The sequence below is a fragment of the Ruditapes philippinarum genome, unplaced genomic scaffold (assembly GCF_026571515.1).
Source record: "Ruditapes philippinarum isolate M1 unplaced genomic scaffold, ASM2657151v2 ctg468_1_1_1_1, whole genome shotgun sequence".
Taxonomy (NCBI): domain Eukaryota; kingdom Metazoa; phylum Mollusca; class Bivalvia; order Venerida; family Veneridae; genus Ruditapes; species Ruditapes philippinarum.
In genome coordinates, this window is record NW_026857880.1 from 177,800 (window position 1) to 196,888 (window position 19,089).

Consider the following 19,089-nt stretch of genomic DNA (forward strand, 5'->3'; position numbering starts at 1 on the left):
AAAAGAACGGATTTTCGGGGTAGAAACCAAAAGTACAAAATGTCTACCTGTTGCCATTAAGTCGGATTTGTTTATAACTATACATCCGTGAGCGTTTTACAATTGATTAAAATTGTCAGACATATTTTCAATCAGAATGTTACCGAAACATACTTTTTCTTTTGGATGTTAGATTATATACATCAGTTATACATTATCAAAGATGACACTCTGTTTATGTTTACATCTAAAACCACGTGGTAGAACTACTTTCTATCCGTATTAAGTCCGAGGTCATAATGAATAAAAACCGAGGAGTTCCGATTGTTTGTTAATGCGTCATAAGTTTTCAAAGCGAGTATTATAAATATAACACAAATGAACAGTAATAATACAAATCAGCTTTAATTTAAAAACGGCCATTATCACATCACACTTTGTAACTTTGCTAAAACAAGCAACAAATTAGTTTAATTATAGTTCAGCATCTCTGTGAATAAAATGGCATCATCCAGTTATAACAGTGATTTATTCAAACCACGAGATATTGAGATGGAATCCTTGGATACTTAACACATTTTCCGTATACAGGAAGTCTGAGTCGGTCGAGTAAAGGTGGCATTACGAATGCGCAAAATGCGCGTGGGTACCACCTCTCGGCGCACACGCACAGTTTGCGACCAAGAACTTTAATCTTGCCAACAGGTATGATTTCGTCACCCCGCCTGCACGTTCTTTCTGTAAAATGAAAGCAAATAAAAGTTAAGTGACTTCAGGGTATTTCAGTAGAACCTGTTTTTTTTATAAGCTTGCTGATATCAGTTAGTTCATAAAATAATTGCTCCTAGCCTTCTTTAATTACTTTGTCAAGATATCATGAAAAATATTTGTGCTTCTCTCAAATTTGATTAAATACGTGAAAATTAGGACGAGATTATTAAAATTTGTGCTTGTATAATATACTATAGTCTGATTTTATTGACATGTCAATTATGAATAAATTATAACACTCATTTAAATATTCTATCCCATTTCGGTTCTTAGAATTGATATTAAGTACATAACTAATGTTTTGAAAAGTCACACCAGCTTGATGTATAGCTTAACCCCGTCGTCGTCACATCCGCAAAACCACAATCAGTTGAGTGATAGACGATAAGTCTGTGGTTCAATTCATAAATTTGCTATTGTTTTAGACCTACTCTTTCTTTATTTTCGCAGTATATTTGAAGTGTAATATAATTGTAATTGATGACCACGTGCTTGCAAAATTGTCTACACGGATATGAACCACCTTAGAAACACTGTTTTGTCTTTGTATTATTAATTTTAATCAGAATGAATTTCAAATATCAATTCTGAATTAAACCGTGTATTTTAAAAGGAGTTAAAACCAAAACAAGTTTAGGATATATTAAAACAAAACGAGCAACATACAAAAAAATCGCCGTTTCAAAAATGTTGAAAATATAACTAAGGAAAAAACAACAATAAAACGTGGACATACGCGGTTTTGGAATGTTACAACACGTAGAACATTTAGAAATTATAAATCCGTAGTTAATTCTATTGTGCTTTAATGCTCAGCGTAATTTCTTTGATTGATACAAATTAAATTAAATCACTTGTCACGAAACTAATTGAAAATCTATCGATATATTGAATGTAATTGAAACTGACAAATTAAAGGTTCTTTATGTCTAAGAAATACTATCATGGAATCATGAGAAAGGGAAATACATTGAGGGATCTTGGTATTTAAAACAATCAACGTTAATTCGATTAATTCTTGGTTCTGTCAGTTAGATATGTAAATGTTATTTTAATAAGTAAATTCTTTTACGTACATGTATAATATTTAAATGAAATGCAATACTGTACAAATATGTAATAAACTGTTTGCCAAGTAATAGAAAGAGCACCGAAACACGAGGCTATCTGATTTGTACGAGGGGGCGTAGCCCCAAAGTATAAATCAGATTGCCGAGTGTTTTGGTGTTCTCTCTCTTTTGTATCATAGTCAAACATAAAAACATGTTTCCTGTTGTCACAATTTTAAACCCCGGGAAAAAGTAACCAATGATCGAGCATCTGAATATGATATTTCTGCCGCTTTCCCTTTCTCTGCCGTCACAATATGTAAACCCCAGCAAAAATGAGCCAATCAACGGGCATGATCTGGAGTGCGGGTAACTGATACCTGCACTCCAGTTACCGCACTGTGCATGTATATGTATACGATTTAACTCTGACACTTTTTCAACAGAAAGGTCCCCAAACTATGATACAATATTTGATATCGGTCAGGTTTACGAAAATAAGTACTGAACATCATGACCACGTGCTCACAAATCGTTGGACATATTTGAATTTTATAGATGCTGGACATAGCAACAGCAACATCAATTGATAGTTTTGAACAGTCTATGCACTTAATTACTATATGAAAGTCCAATTTGTTACGAAGTAATGCTCTCTTTTCTATTTCATCCTAAGTTTATAAATGAGGTCACTGAAACCTATTAAAAATAATCGTTTGTAAGGAGTATACAGTCTAGTTAAAATATTCAACCCTAAGTATTGGAGTTCTGGCAATTGTTGGCGCCGTACCCTGTTAAAATAATTCTATGGGTCGATTTTGGTAAAAGGTCCACTTATAGGCTTTAAAAAATACTATCATTTTTATTTCTCAAAAACTATTTATTTTTGGTGTTGTGTTACATTTGTCAAAACATTAACTCATTTGCAATACAGGTGAACCATCTTTTGTTTCCTTTGCTCTTTGACAGTTACTGATCATACAGATATAATATTTTGTATGGATGTCAAATAACTACCTTGTTTACGTTTGCTACCTTTATGATTCATTATTTGAACGTTCTTCGCTATTTTCTTCAGATAATTTACCTTTAACATTCTTTTAACATTCTAAGACACATTTTTGTCCAAGAAAAAATATTTCTGGGGCTGAAATATGCCTTAAAAGTTGCTCCACTGAGGTAAACAAGTATCAAAATTTTATGACTTGAAATTCTTACATAGATCAAGTTAAGCACTTAAAAGTGAGAAATCCGCAAAAAAAATATTAAAAATATGCTCAGAATAATATTAAAATCTATTTTTGTGCGATTCTAAGCCAAATTAAAGTAAAAGCGTTGCAAAGCTTTTCACTTTTGGTTCTGATTCTGGAAAAAAATGGGGTGAGTGAATAATCTGAACATTTGCACACAAGTTGTTGGTGACCTACATGTAATGGCTCACAAATCTCGGACATTTCTAGCCCAGTCATGTAAAAAAACCTTAATAGAATCCTTTCTTGTGATAGTCACAAGAAGACGCGTTAATAGATTGTGAACTTTATCGTTGTCTTTACAAAGTAGACGCATCTTCAAAAATATTTTTAAAAGTTAAATAAAATTTAATGTTGATAAAGTGAGTTTATGGGAAAAAGAAATGAAACCTTACCAGGGCAATATAGGTTACAATTGATGTCAAACTTGGGGTCCACACATGTCAATTCATTTGCAGAGCAGTGCCTATGACATGTGGCCGTATTCGTTGAAGCATTACAGGTACAAACACTGCATACGTGACCAAAGTTCCCTGAAAATATAGACAAGTTATATTTCTTTCAATTAAGCATATTTGCATGTATGATATTATGTCACGATGATAGAGAGAATGTCAAATAATTACTATACAGGTTGTAATCAAACCAGGGCATATTCCATTACACGATAACATCATTGTAAAGCTTGTAAGTGAATAAAATAAAAAAAAATCATCAAGACTTTAAATTTTAAAATACAAATGCACAAAACAAGAGCATCAGATGCGGCACAAATGCTCGTCTATTAATTATAATTGTTCAGATAAATATTTAACAGTAAAAAAGGGAGAACAACTCAAGGAAATATTGGTTTCAGGACTATGCACCTTTTAACAACTGTTCCATTAACCATTCCAAGTTAAATATTGATAGCTTTGTTAGTTCTGAAACTGTCCTTGTAAATATTTCTTTCAGAATGATGTTCCTTGTTTAAGAACTGTTTCTTGTCATGATAAACAAGTATTCAAATTACGGGGAGAATTTATAAACAAAATGTTTATGAAATCTTGTCTCTTGATTGACGCAATCTTGAGAGTGACACAGCTCTGAGAGGGCTTCCGTATTAGTTAAAGTCAATTTTCCCAGTATGTGTGTAAAAGATATTTAGAGTGCGCTATGGTCGAGAATCTGAAGAAATTTTAATAACAAGAAGGTAGTAATACCTGAAATGTTCTGCTGGATTTACATCGGTTTTTTTTACAATAAATATGTTTTCTCTGTCAACATTTTTAGCGTTTTCGTTTTGTTTTTGTTTATGTGTGTGTTTTTTTTTCTTCTTTCTTTTCTTTCAGAAAAGCATAACAAATCACCAGGAGACTAGTGAATGTTTTACAAGTGTGCTAAAGGATGCATAACATGTGCTTAACTCCGTCATACGCATATCCATTGTGAAATTATTCAGAGAATAAAGTAAAATAAGAACTTTGAATAATATCTTACCGTTCGGGACGCCCTCTCCAAAGTACTCACATCCGCACTCAGGACAACAACTTTCATTGGTATATGCATACCTCGATTTTGGACAATTGCCAAGAGATGGACACGTGACGCCTTCACACTCGGGTTTGCACACTTTGCAACATGGGTCACCTTCCTTAGGTATTTGCATACCTAAACCACATTTCGGTTTTGGACAGAATTTTTTCGTGCATGTAATTATACCACCTTTGCAGCATTGGCACGCTTTACAAGGCAAGGTAGGATGAATAAACGGACCTGAAACCCATCAATATCATTCTTTTTATAAAAAGGTATCATGTTATAGTTTATAGTTTTGAAAAGTTATATTTAAATATTTCTTTGTATCTGGAACAAAATCATATTAATATACAATGTATGTATATATATTACATAGATAATGGCAAATACCCAATACCAAATGTGCACGAATTATTATTAGTATAATGTTTTGAAGAAGTATATGCGAAGTCATTTCTAAAGCTATCAAAAATAGCAGTTGAATATTTTGATAGGAAGCGCTTAATTATGTTAACTTATATCAAGATATGACCACAATATTATGATCACGTGATTGTACATTCTTTTTTTTTCTTTCTTTCTTTAATCTAAAAATATCATACAATAATGTAAGCCGGTTATAACTGCACACTATATATTATCCAACACTATCGGAATTCTAGTAATGAAAGAGAGAAAGTAAATACTTCAAGATTTCTAAAATAAAGCAATAAAAAAAAAAAAAAAAAAAAAAGATAATGCTGCAAAATAATAAAAATTAGGAAATGCATTTTCATTTATCTGGTGATTCGAACTATGTCACGCGGTTTTAGTTAAAGAATCTCAAACGAAGTTTAACAGCGTAAAATTCATGAAAGTTAAATTCCGTTCTTAGATCAACTTGGGTACCTAAAACAGGCAGATATTTAAAAGAATATTATATTAAGAATATTTGCATGAAAGGTCGTATTTAGTTCGATGTGAAAGAAATGTGCTGCACAGCTTTTCAATTTTGGGTTGATTTTCATAATTAGAAATTATAATGGAAAAACGGAGTGAACAAAATGATCTGAAACTGTGCACACAAGTTATTGGTTTAGATCTTATTTGTTTAGATCATATGGAACACGTATCTCGACAAAGTATTTTCAGTCCCGTTATGTAAAAAAAAACCTCAGTGGAATTCTTTTAAATCGTTGAATGGTAAAATAGACAAAATATAAGGTTCAGCGACAATTATTACCGTTTGTTGAGCTTTCATTCCCTTTGAATTTTTCGTTAATAGTTTTTTTTATTTTATTTTCTAGTCTTCTTGCCTTGTCATTATTTGGAATACTCTGTCCATTACAAGAAAGCTGCAAATTCAGTGTAAGCTGCGAACAAATTAGTGTAAGTTTCATACTCAGAAAAAGCTACACGCTCGATGATGGCTTCATAGTCATTGTAAGGCAAATTGTAAGAGACTCATTTGATGTAAGCTGCACACTCGGTGTTAATTACACAATCGGTGCAAGCTACAAACTCAATGTTAGCTACACACTCGATGTAAAATACATAACACACCTTTTAAGTTATATACGCGGTGTAAGCTACACATACTGTGTAAGCTTCAAATAAATAAATAATTAAAATCACCTATGCGAAACATAAAAAAGAGTTTACGTTGTTTTACGACATACCTTGTTCAAAAGTGTGCCCTAGTATATAGCATTTCTTTTCATATATAAGAGTCTCATTATAGGCATCGTCATATTCTTCATCATGATCATGGTCACTTTCGGGATGCTCCTCCTCGTCATCTCCACATGCTTTATCAAGTAAAGCTAGGAAAAACAGCATGTAAATCACGTGCACGTATTTAGTCTTCATTTGTTTTACGTATCAACCAATCTAGAATTCTACCTCTTAATAAAAACAATGTTACCACCTTTTACAAAACAGCATTAATGTCAATATGTGACGCTTGTTTGTCACGTGTAAAGGGAAATTTTCTAACAGCGAGTATCAATTCGAAGAGCATTTCGCTTTTTTGATACAAAAGTTTTTCTGATGAACTGACTTCATGTAATAAAGTGATATTTGTATTTAATAATAAAACATAGGTCGCTGCCTTCTCCTTTTTGTCACCGAATGTTGTCATGTTTGCATGATCTGATTGAAGTTAATTGAAAGGAAATTCTGCTTGTGTTATAATAGGATAAATAGATAAGTTCAAAATTAATGGTCTGTTTAAAAAATCTGTTGATATCATATGCATATTTTCCAAAAGTGAAATAGAATGAGCAATACATACGCTTACACGTGACAAAGATAAATAAGCAGTGTATCGAGATTGTCTTTAAAAAGTTAAGTAAACGCTTATGTAAAAAGTCTAAAAGTCATGTCATAGCAAGGACCTTAATGACACGTAAACGTATGTCTAAAAGTTATATCTTGGTAAAAGCAACACATATGTAAGCATAAAGATGCACTAATAGTTTGTCTATGGGTATATCGTTTGTCATCTGAGCAAAGGTGCAGCTATTTATGTTTTAAGACAGTATGTCTTAATGTGTAACCATGACGAATGTAAGACTAACATATCTAGACCGACTAACAATATCTCTAAATTTGTAATCTTAATCAAGTTAAAACTAACATATATATAGGTCTACCTGATCGAGGTACGATCTGCTAACATTGTCCTTGATCAGGATAAAGCTGATATTATAAATTAAATGTATATCAGGGTAAGAGAGACATTTTATGAGAATAGATATTGAAATTTACAACAGAAAGACTTGCACATGTATGTTTCGAGACAATACATGCATTTTATAAGGTTTAATCAGGTTTAATCATGTCAAATGTAAGGTCTTTTCCATTAAGATCCTCTTCTAATTCGACTTACATCAAAATATATCAAATGGACAATTTCAAAACATGTCCTTACTGATTTGAGAACATTAATTAGACGGCATGAATGTGCCTGCATTGGCCACGAGGGTAAATTATTTTTGTCGACAGTAGTCTGGTAATGTTAATATAAGAGATGCAAGTTAAAATACAGGTTTTAATAACATTTGATGCAATCTTTTCATCAGACAATATTAATTATATTTCATGTCCAACCATCTGTGACTAGTCAAGATGTGTAAGATGTAGCAAATCAAAATATAGAATGTCACTATCTTTTGTTAAAACTTTAATTACACATCAGATAATGAAAGTAGTTACCTCGAGTTACCTTGATCGTGAATGCTTAATCATATTTATTGATATTTCTAATATTAAATGACAGTTTTTGTTTTGTTTTGCTTCTTTTTAAGGTTACAGCTTATATCATTATACGTCAAACTGATCTACAATTGTTAACCTCTTTGCTTCAAGGACTACCCAAACAGAGATTTATGTTTTTTCTCTCCACGAGTCTATTCCGTAATTCTTGACATCTTGGGGATGGATACTCACAAAGGTACCTATATGATATGATGTGACCGGATTAAATTTTATCATTCCTGTCCAGATGTATTTTATGAAAGTGTGGCAAAAAGGTTAGTAAGATTAAATCATCTATTGAAACATGTCATTCTTAGTGACCAACGCCAACTTTATCAGTTTCTTTATTATCGTCAAGTTTCTCTTATTTATACTTAATGTCGAGTTTCTCAATATATATTATTAATGTCGATTTTCTAAATATCATAGGCAACGCCAAGTTTCTCATTCAGATACTTAGTATTGAATATTAAATTGTAATAAAAAACTGTTATAGCCAAGGTTTTCGTATCAAATATTCATTTTTATCAGTTCATGTCAAGCTTCTGAGCGCCTTAAGTAATATCAAAATTCCAAATGGGATATTTATGCCATTTTTTCACATGACCTCCATAAATATCATAATTGCTCATTATGATAATTTCTCAGAGGCCTCGCACTACTATAACTTATGTCAACCTTCACATTATCAATATAAATGTCAAGTTTCATATTATCAATATAACCGCCTCCGTGGTCGAGGGGTTAGAGTCGATGACTTCTAATCCAGTTACCTCTCTGGCGATCCCCGGAAGATGCTTTGGTAGTTTAGCGCGGAGGAAGGTAGTCTAGTACTGGAGTAACTCTCCAGGAACGATGGTTAGGAAACTACCCACCTATATGACTGAAATACTGTTGGAAAAAGGCGTAAAATAAAACAAACAAACAAACAAACATTATCAATATAAATGTCAAGTTAAAATGTCACGTTTCATATAATCAATATAAATGTCAAGTTTCAGATTTTTAACACAATTGTCAAGTTTCACATCATCAATTTAAATGCCAAGTTTCACATTATCACAGTTAATATCAATTGATATTATCATAGTTAATGTCAAGAAAGTACATTAACCATTGGTTTATTTTGGAATATAAAGATGACATATATTGAAATATGATGCTGTTCTCTCGTCGGAACTAATATTTAATTGAGGTTATTTATGTAGATTAACAACCACAGCAACGGTATCATTTTCCCCTAAAGTAAGATTTCCAACCCAAACAAAACAAGAGGGTTGTAAATGATGAGATCATACTTTTCTTATGTGGATTTAAGTTTTCTTAGATGAATTAAATTAGAATAGATACATGTGCCACTTACGTCTATAATGTTGTACAACTCTTTGTTGATGTCGGCTAAATCTCTGCATGAAAACGCTGCCTAGCTTTCAGAGACGTCATAACCAAGTCTTTTACACCGAGTCCTGATCGATTTTTTAAACTAGTGTTTAGTTATTATGCCTTGAAATTTCTTTAAAAAGTTCTCTAAATTTACACAATTTAAGCAATTTTCACTCAAAAACTAAAACCAAAAGTTGTCCCGTTTTGATGTATTATAAATGTATTATGCTGTTGTGGTAACTGATGTATTTGTTCTAATAATATATATGTTCACTTTACAATTTGATATTTCGTGTACTCAGAATATATCTGGATGGAAAAGGTTTGTATTTAAATCTTTTTTTGTACAAAGCGTAGTTGGTAACACTCATGCGAGAGGTAAAACAGACAGGGGAAGCTACTACTAGCAGCTGATCGCCGCTTTACATCCTTGTTTTGATTTCATAAGTGGAACTTTACGGGTTGAGGCATCAGAATTGCAAGCATCGTTTATCCCTATGTGATCGTTCGTGGTTTTGACCCTTGGTGTTGCCTTTATCATTTTAGTGATTTAACTGTCCGTGCCCTGTCCTGTTTTTGTTTGAGGTCCGCCTGGGCTCCTTGCCACTGGTTCTTGTTGCTGGGTCGTATTGGGGTTGCGTTCACTGAACGCCGCCTTTTCTTGTTGATCTTGTTTATCATGTTTTAAGCAGGATTTTGATCTTAGTTTGATCCAATTGTTTTGTATTTGTTTTGTATTTGTCGAATTTATCCAAAAAAAGGGTTGTTTCTTTGAAAATCAGCAATGATTTATATTTTATTTATGTACAGTTAATTTTAGCAAAATGCGATCATTTCTAGTTATTAAAACAATTTAAAAAATTGAAAAAAAAATCATTTAGCTATAAATTGAGCGATACAGGTGCTAAAGGTGTGACACTGAAGTACAATGTGCATTCGCGTTAAAGCCCAATGTGACCAGCCCCTTGTCGCACTTACCAGAATTTTGGGGACCGACTACGGTATATATTTCAATTCATTATAACTTATGTAATGTATAACTCTGTTATCAATCAAGAGACTATTCATTTACAAAATGTTTAACTTTTCAAACTTATTTGAAGCACGTGTCTGAATAGACAAAGGAAATAGTATCGGCAAAACCGATAGCATCCTTGAGTATAGATATTTTTTATTTTAATTATCCAATCCGACGAGTTTCATAACAGCTTCTACTAGCAAATCTTTTGATAACATGGTTTACGAAAATTATAGATTAGGAAAACATGTTCTTATAATGATAAATCACAGAAAAAATGAGAATGCATAGATTTATTTTTGATATTATAATTTAATACATATTGTTTCGATTTTGATGTAACATAACGCTTTTATACACAAGTTATTGTTGTCAGTTAGGTGTTATCATCCGACTACCTTCACACAGTATTTTATTGCTTTGGAATAATTAGGGTATCTAATATAAGCATTAATATATTCATCATAAATATAAATATCCCTCTGAAAATCCACTTAAGTTAACAGTCAAATCAGTTTGATAACAGAATAAAAGAAACATCCTGAAATTGCCGAAAGACAAAGAGAATCGCGTAAAATTCCGGAAGATATAAAGAAGCATCTGGTGCATGTCCGAACGAATAAATAAAATATCTAGAAATAACAGAATAATGTTAGGAAAAATAGAATTTCAAAAATGGTAATATTTTCCACGACGCAAAAGCGAGTGTTTTTTTCTCTATAGATCCTATTGAGGCTGCATGTATTTCATGGGGTTCGTCAAAATCTCAGAGCCCTTGTATTTATCAAGGCATTTCCCATACCAAAGGTGTCTAAATCTTTTTCCAAACATTTCTTGAATATTTGCACAAAACGCTCTGGTGTAGAAATGTTGTGTATTACATGTACATATCTTATTTTTAATTCGAACAACCTTTCCTGCAGGTATGACCACCTGCCCCCTACGACATGTATAATCTGAAAAAAAAAATGTTATTTTAGTTCTTTTACATGTTTCACACATTATACTAAAAATACATCCTTATTGAAATATTGCAACAGATAGGTTAAACAATTAAACGTTCACGTATGCCTAAATTGTCATTTTCCACGTCAAATATAAAACCGGATATGCAAGTCAGATCATAAGTATGCTTTCAATTGCAAAATTCTAGCCAATGATTACCGTAAAGTTATGAGTTAGGCAGAATATAGAGGACTTCTGCTGAATCCATTATAGGAGGTAATTTCTATTCATTTCAGCATTAAATGTATAAAGTATGAAAGTAAACCGTAACGTTATCTATTTGTGACATGCCATATTTGTTTCGCAGGGCGCCAGACGAAACCACAAAAAGACCAGTTTGCAGTACGTTAGCTCCATGCAGTGCGCCAGGCGAAAATCTGAAATTTAGACAAAGTCATCACTGTATCTTTATTTCATGCTTTCGTCTCAGGCTCCGCTCGCCAGACAAAATCACGGAAAACGAGTGTACAAGGGCATTTTGTCGTGCTTTTACTCCACAGGGAACCACGCGAAAACACGACAATACATGTGTATGATCACTTCATATAAGTGGCGTTCGGCGGGAGCGAAAATACGACATGGCACAGATCATTCGCCATAATACTACTTTTCTTCACTTTAGCTAAAGAAATCCAATTCGGGGTAAATTATATACTGCATTTTGATTGGATACCAAGGTCACAGCAAAACGGATACTTGACCACTTCCGCTCTGACATACGTAACATAACGAATTTAAAGGAGTACATATGAGCCGCGCCATGACAAAGCCAACATAGTGTGTTTGTGACCAGCATGGATCCAGACCAGCCAGACCAGGATCCATGCTGTCCGCTTACAAACCCTATTACAAGTAGAGAAACTGATAGCGAACATCATGGATCCTGGTCAGACTGCGCGAATGCGCAGGCTGGTCTGGGTCAATGCTGGTCGCAAACACAATATTTTGATTTTGTCGTGACGCAGCTCATATATGGTTACTCACCCCCAGTAGGACAAACCCACGTGCAGTTGGTTGAGCTCGCATATGTTGGGTTAACACATTTTAGTGATTCAGGGGGACACGGTGGGCGATCACACACAACCTTTCCATTAGCGAGGCACTCGCAATTGTCACACTTATGACCAACTGGACCTGTAGAAATTATCAAAATGGTGTAAAAGATGATTTCTTATCTTAATGGCATTGTTTATTAGTGATACAGATGGAAAAAGGTAATTGTTAATTGATCACGCGCGCATGGACTAACTTACACATGCACATCTTTTATTTATTTATCTATTTATGCATTTTATATTTATGCATTTATTTATGCATTTATTTATTCATTTATTTATTTATTTTTACATTTCGGGCGTCCACATTTCGGGCGTCCAGTTGACATTTGCATCTCAATGACATGGTAGGAGTCGAGCAATAATCGCCTTTCAGTCATACAATGATAACGTATGGAATAATCAATGTAATAATCAATGTTAACGCAAATTTCTACGGTTAAATAAATTTCAGGTTTTAAACACAAGTTGTATCATAGTTTGGGGATCTTTCTGTTGAAAATGTGTCAGAGTTAAATCGTATACATATAAATGCACAGTGCGTTATCTGGAGTCCAGGTATTAGTTACTCGCACTCCAGAGCATGCCCTGTAACACCGCACTTTGGGGTCAAACGCACTATGGGGTTCGACCCCAAAGTGCGGTAAACTTCGCACCGCACTTTGGGGTCCAACGCACCTTGGGGTCAAAATCGAGAAATTGACCCAAAGTGCGTTAATATGCTACATATCAACGCACTTTGGGTTCAAGAGGTCTAAAGGTGTCATCTGAGTTCTGCTTAAATACTGAGTACTGACTTATTTTCAATCTGCGACATTGGAATATTTGAGGTGGTGTTCAAGATGGCGGTCAATACTTTATGATGCTTAAGTGATAAAAGTTTCATTAATTTTACCACTTGAAATATCTAAAAATTGTGTTCATATATAAGAAAATTACGGTGGCACAAAAGTGACATTTGCAATTTTTTGTTATAAGTTTTGTATACATATTTTATTTTAGTTTCGCATACATATTTTTTTCAGTTTTGCATACATATTTTTTTAGTTTTGCATTCATATTTTATTTTTGTTTTTCGTACATATTTTATTTTTGTTTTCCATACATATTTAAGCCCATCAAAACAGCCTTCAAATCTCATAACAGTCCATAGATTAGTTGAGTATAAAACTAGCACAGTGGTTTGGTCACATTTCTGCCCATTTTTGAAATCGGCCAATCGTTTTCCGGGGGTGGGGGAGTCTGGTTTCGGCCGACCTTTTTCGGCCCACTTTTTCATATTATAACTATTTTATATAATATTGTTTATTATCATTATATACTTTTATATAAGTGTCTATTTGGAAAGGGCTGTTGATTGGTGATCAGTTATTATTCCATGAATATGCACCACTCAACTCCACCCCCTGAGAATTGAGAATTATGAAACTTAGGTCAATTCTTTAGCACATCCAGATAATGTGCAGAACATATATGCCAGGTGTGCCCGGCTCAAGGTCGGGGTCACACCAACAGGTCAAAGGGTAAAGACTTGGGTTTCATGTCCGCTCCTTATCTCCAAAACCCCTTAAGGATTTTAAGGCACCTTGTGACAAATGTTAACCACATCGAGACCATATGCAGTACCTTTCTTTGGGTTACCGCGGACTATATAATATATTTTATAACTAAAAAAGAATATGTATGCAAAATTTAAATAAAATATGTATGCAAACTGAAAAAGAATACATTTGCAAAACGAAAAAAAGTATGTATTCAAAACCAAAAAAAAAAATATGTACGACAAACAAACAAAAATTTGTACGAAAAAAAAAACAACAACAACAACAAAAAAAAAAAAGTATCAAAAAAAAAAAAAAAAATACAAATACACTTATATGCCACCGTTCAAAATACTCCAGTACAGAAATTGTGTATTTCTAGAATTAAAAGATGCTGCGAAAAATATCGCGTTCTGTCGGTCATTTACTTGATAACTTTGGGTGCCATATTGAGCCCTATTTTAAATATGTTGGGAATGAAATTAAATGCAGTTAGTATTTTTTTTCCCAAAGATCTATAAATATACTCTATTGCAATGTTCTGGTGAAACATTAAGTTTTTCGATCGGTCTATAAATAGTGATTTTTGCAAATACATTAATAAGCTTATCAACAAACTTAAGAGTTTTTGTAAGCTCCGTAACAACCGTTCGCCAGAGGTTTTTTATGGGAAATCTTACATACTTCTTTAGGAACAGCAAACATGAATTCTATTATGTTAAAACAATGGTATCAGAGAAATTTAAAGTAGCGATAAATGTGAAATTATTTGTCATAAAAGAAGTCAAAACACTGTAGTATTTGACTTCCATATAAAATACTAATTCACTATAACTGTACTCATCATTGCCAAAAAGCAACAGATCAAAAAGATGGTTCAGGTAATTGGCCAATGTGTATTTTTTGGATAATATAAAGGAACATCAAAAAGAAAAGGCTTTTAAGAAAAACAAATAAAAGCATAATGGGCCTTTAAACGGTATTTTTAACCCTCGGGGGGATCGATACCCCACAATCCCCTTTATACACCAAGTGAGAATTTTACATTATTCTGAAGCTCCACTCTTAATGTGCGTCTACTTACATAGTTGATATTTTTAGTACTGCCTGGACGGACTACTACTTAAAGCCGCAATAGGGCTCGTATACCTTGTCAAGTTTCTTATATGTCACATTTAGCTGAATTAATGGCTCTTTCAACATATTATCAGGCACATTTTTTACTGAAATGTCTTACTAAGATTTCCCAGAATTTATACCTTTGTCTATGCTAAGACTATCATATTTCTATAAAATGTGGAAACAAACGGGAAAATAATGCATTTAGCTAAAAACAATGGAGTTAATGAAAGGTGTGCATTCTTTTAAAATAAATGGAAAATTTGAGAAAAAATATTTAAAAATTTGATACAAATTCTTTATCTAGTGATTTATTTTGTGAAAGTTCTTCACATACTGATCAAGATCATTTAAATCCCTATTGATTCTACTATAATTCAGGTCACATGTTTGTGTCTATTTAATACCTTGATTTTTGTTTACCATTGGCTTTGACTACAATATATTATTTAAAACATATTGAACATTAATTTTCTATGACCCCAAAGTGCAGTCGTTTGCCTGATGTTAAAAAATGCATATGTACCTGTTTAACGCATTTGGGTCGAAATTGAACCCCAAAGTGCGTAACGCACTCTGGGGTCGGACCCCAAAGTACGTAACGCACTTTGGGGTCAGACCCCAAAGTGCGTTTGACCCCAAAGTGCGGTGTTACAATGCCCATTGATTGTTTCATTTTTGCCGGGGTTTACTTATTGCGACGGAAAAGAAAAGGAAAGCGACAGAAATATCATACCAGATGCACGTTCATTGGTTACTTTTTCCCGGGGTTTCATATTCTGACAACAGGGAACGTGTATTTATGTTTGACTATGATACACAAGAGGAAGAACATCAAAACACTCGGCAATCTGATTAATTCTCGGGGGCTACGCCCCTCGTACAATCAGATAGCCTCGTGCTTCGATGCTCTTTCTATTACATATATTCAAGAAATGACATCTTAGATACTTTGATGTTGATAAGCATTGTTAACATCATAAAATATATAGTGAGAAGTGAACTAAAAATGTAAAACATAACTAGATACTGATTTACATGTGTAAAAGATTTCTAGCTGGTACATTGACTTGTCCGAGAGTGAAAGGTGACAAGGTTGATAAGCATTTATAACTCTTATATGCAAAAGTGTAAATTGGATTACGTCCCTTCCATTAGAATATGGATAGTGATGCGAAATATTTGAGAAAATCTATCACAGTATTGCCCATTTTCCTACATAATATATACCTGTGATATATACATACACAACATTTGCCGTCTGATAAATTCATTAAAGACAGTTTGCGTTCCGTTAAAATGATATTGTGAAATGAATTATAAACTTATCTAATTTCCATATCTAATTTCCATGGTATCTCAATATTAAGTATATTCTCCCATTTGCTTTCAACTTTGAGTTTGCCCGTCTCATTATTCCAGAATTGACTATTTGTCAACAAGTTAGTGCAAAGAGCAGGTCTTATTTTTATAGCCACTGTCTTATAAAGCATTTACATATAGTGTAACTTCTCTGTCATGTTTTTTTAACTATTATTTTATTGTTTCTTTGTTTTATTGTTTGTTTGTTCACTCTTATGCCCTTAAAGGTCATAAGGATTTGTTTATGAATAAAAAGGTCAATAAAAATATATGTAGCTATGCTTGATTTAAGAAATCGGCAATCCAGATTCATGTGTATTTAAACTTCCTTAAAAGCATATCTGTACTTACAAAAAATTGTTGTTTCAAAGGGCCAGATATTTTTTAAATACAATATATTTATTTCTATGTAAGAACCGGAATATAGCGGTTATTTCCGGAAAAAATATGTGAGTATTACCAAAAACGAATGCATGTATATTAAATATACTTTATTTTGTGATATATATTCTGTCTTGAATTTTGCTTTATACTGAGCCCAATTTTCGAAAGGTTTTTATGAAAAGTACATGTACTTATTTTCAATTTTAAAGGGAAATTTAGAAAATATAAACATGTAAAGAAAAAAAAATAGTCTGCCTCATTTGTATCATATTTCTGTAAAACACCTCCGAGTATCTTTTTCCCGTGTTTACTAAATCATTATTTACATAGTTTACATTGTGTAAATTAGATTGTTAAGTTGTTTTGAAATTTAATTCATTAAAATTTAAACATAAAATTCTTTTTCTTTCAGTTATTGACATAGATGAGTCAAAGAAAGAGTTACTCTAGCCGCATTCCCTGGGAAAAGTAAAAATGGATAATGCGGGATTTATCGTTGTGTCTCTTAACTATCGGGCTAATGCGATTTGTTTTATCACCAGAATGACTGGGGATATATTCGAATTGCACTTGGGATTCAATCATCCGATGGTCTCCGCAGGATATGACCTTAACACGGGGTATGAAAATCTTTAATTCAAAAGACCCCTTTATTTAGACAAAAGTTACAATATATAAAAAAAGGTTGGCCCTTTGGCTGATAGCGACAAAACATTTAATCTATGCGTTCCGTGACGTCTGATCACGGGCTCCACTATTTGCCATTCAATCAGTACATATTGATAAATAATATAGTAAAATATGAAAGATTGACTAGTCCATTAAAAATAAACCGACCTAAAGGGCTATTATGCATTGATAACATTATACAATTTAATGATGTCGTCAAACTTTATATAATGATTAAACATTACCTTGTGGCACAACAACGCCATTGTATTTACAGCCACATGATTTACAGCATGAGTCCGCTTTGTAGACCTGGTAGGTACACGTAAGCTCTGGGCATTCTTCATCACACTCTTCACAGCACTGCTTGCAGCAACCATCTTCTGAATATCTAGTTTGTTTCAGTATACCACACGAGGCTTCCGGACACTTTCTCGGTGTACACGTGAATATTCCATCAGCACAGCATTCGCATAAATAGCAAGGGTTATGCGGATGTTGAAAAATTTCCCCTGAAGTAAAGTATAAAGAGTCGAATGACGTCATGCATTTGTCTCCCAATTTTAAAAGAAAAACAAAATGTTATAATTTCTGAATTTTAAGCCTTTGAAAAGACTTTAAAAATATAATAAATGTACAGACGTGTGTTTTATAATGTGGTTATTATGAAATTTAGATAATGTAAGAAACTTGTCGCATGAAGAACATACAGGTCTGACTGTGAACTATTAAAGTAGATAAAAGTAAACAAAATGATATTTTGACTTTGAGACAAACTACCTTATTGCTATACATGTACGCATAAAAAGCAAATTCAAATTCAAATTTTATTTGTCTCCGTGCATCATATATGATATACCTGTAAAAACAGTTATAATTTATAAAAAAAAGAAAAGAATTTCCTAGGAACAATCACAATGCATAAAAAAGATTATCCCACCTATTTTTTTTAAACTTAAAAAATGAAAAAAACAAACAAAACATATCATAGCATTTAAAAGCTTATTGGCCCTTAATTTTGAACCGTAACTGTTTTTTACTTGACTTGAGCATTATTTTTTATCAAGAAATGTCTTACTTTAATTAATGGGCATAAAATTTTATATCTATAGCAAGGAGAATCTATCATCTTCTATTTCCTTGAGTTGAGGTCTCCGAAAGGTAACAGTAAACATACCTTCTTGATATTTTTGAAACGCACCCGTCACATAACACGTCCCATTTACCGCTGCCGCAACATCAAACTTTATAACAACGCAAAGACCGAACAATAACAAACTATACAATCCCGTCATATCTCTAACTCAAATCTGATTTACCCCCAAACAATGGGCTGTATTATTTTACTCCTTAACAAATCCTTATAACTGTATATTTATATATATAATTGTAATGTTTCAAGTCATTAAAAACTGTAAAATGTTTAAAGTTATGAACATTTCATTTCAAAACCTGTTATAAATTCGTTATACTGATATCGTCGTCGATCTCATTATTTATGTTTCATCATTAAGCAAAGCGTCCAGTAATCTTGAATTTCCAGAATTGTTACTGAATGTGAGTATATATATATATATTATTCTTTCTAATCATTTGGTGCAATCGTAAAAGTGACGGTATTGTAACGATTTAAACAGCTAAAAAGAGCGATAATGTCTTATCAGATAGACACGGCAATTGAATAAAGGGTTACTTACGCTATTGAGGACAGTTTATGCTGTGAATGCCAATGTTAGTGTTTGAAGCTAT

General features: G+C 32.9%; 2 protein-coding genes across 2 annotated transcripts; both read right to left on the reverse strand.

Annotated features, from left to right (window-relative positions):
- Window positions 1–365: 365 nt before the first annotated feature.
- Window positions 366–6,497, reverse strand: LOC132751343 (kielin/chordin-like protein). Its single transcript, XM_060741503.1, has 4 exons — window positions 6,226–6,497; window positions 4,529–4,804; window positions 3,445–3,582; window positions 366–717 (listed from the first exon to the last, which is right to left on the reverse strand). Exons 1-4 carry the CDS (start codon window positions 6,413–6,415, stop codon window positions 512–514), a joined length of 810 nt encoding a protein of 269 aa, XP_060597486.1. The 5' UTR covers window positions 6,416–6,497; the 3' UTR covers window positions 366–511.
- A 3,986-nt stretch (window positions 6,498–10,483) lies between these two features.
- On the reverse strand, window positions 10,484–18,801 carry LOC132751344 (kielin/chordin-like protein). Its single transcript, XM_060741504.1, has 4 exons — window positions 18,518–18,801; window positions 17,586–17,852; window positions 12,195–12,344; window positions 10,484–11,161 (listed from the first exon to the last, which is right to left on the reverse strand). Exons 1-4 carry the CDS (start codon window positions 18,633–18,635, stop codon window positions 10,932–10,934), a joined length of 765 nt encoding a protein of 254 aa, XP_060597487.1. The 5' UTR covers window positions 18,636–18,801; the 3' UTR covers window positions 10,484–10,931.
- Window positions 18,802–19,089: the final 288 nt, after the last annotated feature.

Bases quoted from the DNA above. Each gene is read 5' to 3' on its own strand.
- LOC132751343 (XM_060741503.1), bottom strand. From the start codon at position 6,415: ATGAAGACTAAATACGTGCACGTGATTTACATGCTGTTTTTCCTAGCT. The intron at 4,805-6,225 runs GTATGTCGTAAA...GATGGGTTTCAG, and splicing joins AGGGCACACTTTTGAACAAG to GTCCGTTTATTCATCCTACC. The intron at 3,583-4,528 runs GTAAGATATTAT...CTATATTTTCAG, and splicing joins TGGAGAGGGCGTCCCGAACG to GGAACTTTGGTCACGTATGC.
- LOC132751344 (XM_060741504.1), bottom strand. From the start codon at position 18,635: ATGACGGGATTGTATAGTTTGTTATTGTTCGGTCTTTGCGTTGTTATA. The intron at 17,853-18,517 runs GTATGTTTACTG...ACTTTACTTCAG, and splicing joins GTTTCAAAAATATCAAGAAG to GGGAAATTTTTCAACATCCG. The intron at 11,162-12,194 runs GTGAGTAACCAT...TTTTTTTTTCAG, and splicing joins GTGGGTTTGTCCTACTGGGG to ATTATACATGTCGTAGGGGG.